This window comes from Empidonax traillii, unplaced genomic scaffold, assembly GCF_003031625.1.
Source record: "Empidonax traillii isolate 1590-97213 ecotype Southwest subspecies unplaced genomic scaffold, ASM303162v1 scaffold274:size1118153, whole genome shotgun sequence".
NCBI lineage: Eukaryota > Metazoa > Chordata > Aves > Passeriformes > Tyrannidae > Empidonax > Empidonax traillii.
The window spans coordinates 172,638-178,660 of NW_020955467.1; the positions used below are offsets into that span (position 1 = coordinate 172,638).

Here is a 6,023-nt window from a genome sequence, read left to right on the forward strand (position 1 = left end):
TTTTTTATTTTTTTTTTTTTTTTTTTTTTTTTTTTTTTTTTTTTTTTTTTTTTTTTTTTTTTTTTTTGTGTGTGTGTGTGTGTGTAACTGAATATTTTCTGGTAAAATCAAAGAGAATGAATGACTAGAAAGATATTCCAAATGTGCATATTGATATGTAGCAGGGTCTGTTGATTTTTTATAGCAGAAAGGTATTTCTCCTTCTCCTGAAACACATTTAAAGGCTGTTCTTTCAAGAATACTGCAGGTGCTGTATTAACATCCTTAAGAAAAAGCTTTTAGTGCAAATATTTTGGAAGAGAAAATAAATGTGCCAAAAGCTGTTTTCTTAGCACTGATCTTTGTTTTTATCTCAACTGCAAATCAGCCCTTTGCAGTGGAACGCAGAATCCTTGACAAACTTATTTTTTATTCTCTCTATCAGTAAAACCTATCCCATCGTGATGATTCAGGTGTATTGTTACATTGCACAACACCTTTCAGTAAAATATTGGGCCTCTAGTTTTGCAATGCCTTTCTGCAGTCACATTTCATTTATAACCCTTTCTTTTCTTATGATTTCCTCTGTATACGTAAGCTCCTTCATCAACCGTGGATTTTGCAGAAGAAAATAAGCAAAGAAGTTAACAAATATAAAATGCGAAGGTTTTTTTTTGGTTTTTTTTTTTTTTTTTTGACAGTTAGAAGATTCTGAGGAACTTTTAGAAATGCAGTTAGTACCTGAAATGCCTCAGCTGCATGTTTTGCCAATCCAGTGTCAGACTGTGCTTCCTTTTACTCTACAAATTAAACACAAAATAATTTTAAAAAATCCATGGCTGAAGGAATCAAAAGCATGAGGAATCAAAACAATTCCTCACTTGTCCTGGTGAGGTTTCATTGCTGAAACATAATGATAATGGGAAAATAATCACATTCGAATGGAGTAGTTGGGGGTGGAGCAAATGAAGGAGTCAAGGCCCTCAAGTATATTTTGTCCTTAAAAACATTACCGAGTTTCTAACCATCTTTTAGGAGAGAAACTCACAATATTTTCTTCTTATGTCTAGTATGCACAGCACAGAACTAGGTCATTGAACAATAGACTGAACAGCAATCAGCACTCTACTTCTGCATAATGCATTAAGTATAACATGGAGAAACTGTTCATAGAGCTGAAAGCTGGTATTTCATGTCTCTAAATTCAAGCTGACATGACATTTAATATTGTTTCATAGTAATGAACAACAAAGTTTCATTCATTCACTAGTACAACATAATGCCAAGTTTAGTCTGAAGAGGTAACAACAAGGCAAGAGGGAAAACATGCTGTTCCTCCAAATGAGAATGCTAAATTAATGATAACCACTGAACACTTTGCTACTGATACACAGTACTACAGAGACTACTATTGAGAGACAATATTACACTGTCTTTTGTAATACCCTTGTCCAGTAGTTGACTGAGGAACTGGGTTAACAAATAAAACACCTTTCAGTTTCCACTTTCTAGTTCCAGGTTTCCTATGGAGGTCTCCAGCTGCCATAAGCTTTCTGTTTTTTTAAGAGTGGGCAGTCCTTTTTTTCTTCCTTTTTTTTTTTTTCTTGGCCTTCCTAAGTTTGCTTTTCACCGAGGTACAATTTAAATTTTTATACAAAATAGTATCAGTTCTGTCCTCTAATATTCCTTGTTTCAAATTCATCTTCTGCAAAATCTCTGCATAAAATTCAGACTTGTGTTTTCAAAGAGGTAAGAATGCAAACTCAAATTTTATAGTGGGGGAAAAGTGCTTTTTTTCATTAAAATAACAGTGCATTTTAACACAAACTCTTCTTTCCACTTCTGAATTTTCATGTTTCCCAAATGTTGATTGTCTTTTTCAGTTTAAGTTAGAAAATAAGTGGAGAGGCAAAGTGAGCAGCATCAATCAGCACTGTGTGCTGCCAAGAGTGTTTTGTATTTGCATGTACAATCGTTTATGCATTATGGCAGTGCAGATCAAAATAATCTCAAAGTTTCTGTATATGTTTCACATTTAAAGCTGATTTTCATAAATGCAAACATTCAGAATCTGTAAAAAAAAATTGTCCCTGAGCTAAAATTCTAATTAGATGCATTCATTATTTGTTCAGATTTAAAAAATAAGGCATGTATCAATGCATACACATATGCACAGGCATATAATGAGAACTATCCTATGTGGAGCATTAAGACTCCTTCTGTTCTTTTCCAGGAAAGAACAAGATTTGAAAATTTAGGCCAACAGTTAACAGGGAAACCCAATGAAGATGGAAAAATTGGCCCTGGTGTCATCGATCTTACAAGGCCAGAAGACGCAGAAGGTGAGTTGCAATTTTGACCATGGGTTATTGAACACTGCATCACAGAATGATATGGCTGAAACTCTGCCAGTGTCATAAGTACTGCCTATCTTACATCCCAGGGTAACGATTGATTTCTGTCTGAATTTGTGAGATTTCGGTAAGTCCATAGCGAAGGGTGGAGACATGAAAAGGAATGTATAGCCATTTTAACCCTTCTGCAACACTATTTCTCCCCCAAGCAGCTACCCATTAGGTGTTTAAATTTTAAACTATTAATAACATTTTAGGAAATATCGAGAAAATTATCTCAGGAAATATATACATGTGTATATATATAAGTATATATATATATAAGTATGTATATTTTCACCAGTTTTTTAGGATCTAGGAGCTTTGAATAAGGTTAGAGCATCTTAAGAAATCTACTCACCACTACACTCAAGATAAAGCAAGTAAAATCTACTCACAGGCAGCTGTAAAATGATAATGGATAAATATTTCACATTCTCTGTATGGAAAGGTCTTTTTCATAATATCAACCTCTAGTGTGCTCATTTCAGTGAGGGTTCTATATATATGTTCTATATGTATTCTATATATGTTAAGCCACAGGTGGAAATCAGTGTTTATCAAGACTGAGTTGAGTCTCCAGCAGGATTACTGTGCATGTTCTGGAAGTGGATGTCACTTTAGCCTGTCATACAATAGCAGAGAACACATAGAATACAGGAACCCTACTAGTCATGTAGTAAGCTTAATGTATTATTGAGATAGAATATTATGCTGGATTTTGCCTCCGCAATTTACTTCTGTTTGAGAGTCATTTTACTCTTTTTTAAACTGGGCAAATTGTAGTTATGGCTTGAAAAGTTTAAAACACCTCTGATCTTTTCCATTAATATCCAAACATCTGACAGATCCAAAGTCTCCTTTTTTTCTTGGATCAAAAGAATGGGACCAGTAAACTTTAGGGAGCTGTTTATAAGCTTCATTAATTCATCCTTTATTGAATGTGCTTAGCCACTGTTGTATTGTCTGGAAAAAGAAAAGAAATTAACAGAATGTAGGTGAAAACTTTCAGACAGGTGTTTTGCAATAATTCCTGTTTTCTAGAAAAAAAGGAATCAGGAGATGGACTTCAAAAATACTTTTTGACTAATTAGCTATTTATAAACTGCTTTATAAAGGAATTTCCATCCAGCAGCAATATCTCATACTTCAACACGTTGAAGAATATTTTTTGGTCGGTTTGGGTGAAAAGTTGCAGTGAAATGCTTACAGATACACAGTTACTGGTTTAGATGACCTCAGGTCTCTGATCACACTCTTGGTTTAGCTCATTTCCTTCAGTTCATCCATTCTCTTTCTAGTGTCCTTAATTTAGTATCTTGATACACCTCGTGGTAGTGACAGCCCCCCCTTGTTACTGGATAGTGCAGAGCGAAGCTTTGACATATGTAACCCAAGCTACAGTGATGTGTGCCAGGTTAAGGACAGTGTACATGACTTTCTAGAGCTAGTGGGGCATTTTGAGACATGGTGAGTTGCCACATTAGAAATCTGAGTTCATGAATGGATTCAGATTTCCAGAATTTGTTTAGCAGCCAAGAGATATCTCTGGAAAAGAGGTGCTGGATACATACCTCCGCCAATCTGAAAAAAAACATTGGCAGAAGATCAAAACTGAACTGCTTATTTGTCCTTCTAGTTGCAGACAAGGTGAATTGAGATATCAGCCAGATGCAACAAAAAGACATTCAAAATATCACCCACGTTTTGCCCCTTGTCTTTGGCAAGCTGGCTAAGAGATGACACTTCTAGCTTGACGTCATTTAGAGTGGAAGGCAGCAATCGCAACATCCAGGATGTGAGGCTTCTAGTATATTCATTTTTCAGTAGCTACTGGCTCAACCACTTCCCTGGGCAGTCTGTTCAAATGTTTGACAACTCTTTCTGTGAAGAACTATTTCCTTATATCCAATCTAAACCTCCCCTGGCACAACTTGATGCCATTTCCTCTCTTCCTGTCCCTTGTTCCCTGTGAAAAAATACTGACCCCCCACCTGGCTACAACCTCCTTTCAGGTAGTTGTGGAAAGAGATAAGGTCTTCCCTCTGCCTCCTTTTCTCCAGGCTAAACACTCCCAGCTCCTCAGTCGCTCCTCATCAGACTTATGCTCTAGATCCTTTGCCAGCTTTGCTTTTCTTCTTTCACCTCTTCTAATAATACCTGGTTGCATTTTATTGTGTTGCCACGGCCACAGTGTCAGCTGAATGTCAAAAGTTCCTAATAGGCACAGTCATATTCTTTGCAGACTCAGTATGTTTCACACCTTCCTTTCTGTTTTGTCATTGTTACTTTACGTCTTCTTCTTTTTTTCCGAATTTTTTTAGATACCATTTGAATACAGGTTGATGTAGATATCTTTAGATAATATTTTTGTATGTTTTGTGTGTTTTTACACACATAGTCAAATAGAGAATAAAGATTTCTGAAGTAACGTATTGATAGTCAACTTTTGCTGCTCTGTCTTTTCTTGTCAGAAACAGATCCAGATCTCAGAGGCCCAAGTGCAGTTGTGATAGAGTGGGTGTAAGGCTGTTAGGTCTGCCAGGTGGCTATACTCTCATCACTAGAATTTTAGAACTTCATAATTATGAAAGTCACTAGATTTAGAGAAGATATTAATAATTTGTAGAGGGTTTCTTTTAAAGTGGTGGTGGGTGAGGGGAGTAGGGATGGAGCAATGGTGTAGCAGATTTTTTCCTGAGCTAAGGACTCCAAATTTAGTTCCACTGCTGGCCATAAATTGAGGAGAAGTGCAGTTTGGGCTGCATTCTGATCCCCCCACTGCCCTAGACCAAAGGGGCTGTGGAAGTGTAATTCCACTCCTGCATTTGTACCTGCATACCTGCGTTTTCATAGGAAAGTGCCCAACAGGCATTTGAGATAGACCAAATCTGGGAAGTCCCCCTGATTCCCATTGCTTTGACACAGCCTTTAAGGTTCAAGTAATTTGTTATGAGACATAGCAGCAGGCTTCTGTTTTAGAATGCTTTTGTAATAGTATCTAGCAATGATTTTTCTATGCACCTTGCATCTTTTCTATAACATATGGCAATGATCTGCATTTGACAGGATCAGAGTCATGTTTTCCTGTAATTTTAGGAGTGCTTGAAGTACTGGCTCATTGATCAGAACTGAAGTTACATTTATTTTTTTTCTTGATTCATGAATTATAAGATAAATCTTGAAATCCTTCAAACTTAGCAATTAGACAAATATGAAAACTGTAGAATAATTTTTTTTAAAGTAGTTGCCCCTGCCCAGTGTGTGAAAACTTTTTTAAGATCAGTTAAAAGTAAGATTTAATTAATGATAATAAGATGTACTTTCAGAGATGACCTAGCGTATGAAGTCTTCTTCAAAGTTTGTGTTACTCACAATGAGCTCACATCTGAATGGAGGCCTGAAAATCATTAGCAAGAGTTTTATATTAAATGTGACATAAACCAACATTTCTGTTACTTCCTTAGCCACCAGCAAGACTGAGCTAACTATATTAAAAATCACACTCAAACTGTATTCAAAACATTGCCACTGACTGTGACGCCATTGAACAATAATCTACAACGCTTTGACTTATATCATTACCTGAAATCCCAGTTGTCAGTTGAAATATATGATATATTTTTAGCTAAAAAAATTCAAAAACGTGAT

General features: G+C 36.0%; 1 protein-coding gene across 3 annotated transcripts in view; it reads left to right on the forward strand.

Moving 5' to 3' along the window:
• SOX6 (SRY-box 6) overlaps positions 1–6,023 on the forward strand; it is a 170,671-nt gene that overhangs the window by 137,291 nt on the left and 27,357 nt on the right. For all 3 annotated transcript variants that reach the window (XM_027889874.1, XM_027889876.1, XM_027889873.1), the window contains one exon: positions 2,213–2,321. In XM_027889874.1, coding sequence (XP_027745675.1) covers positions 2,213–2,321 — 109 coding nt within the window. The remainder of the gene's footprint in view (positions 1–2,212; positions 2,322–6,023) is intronic.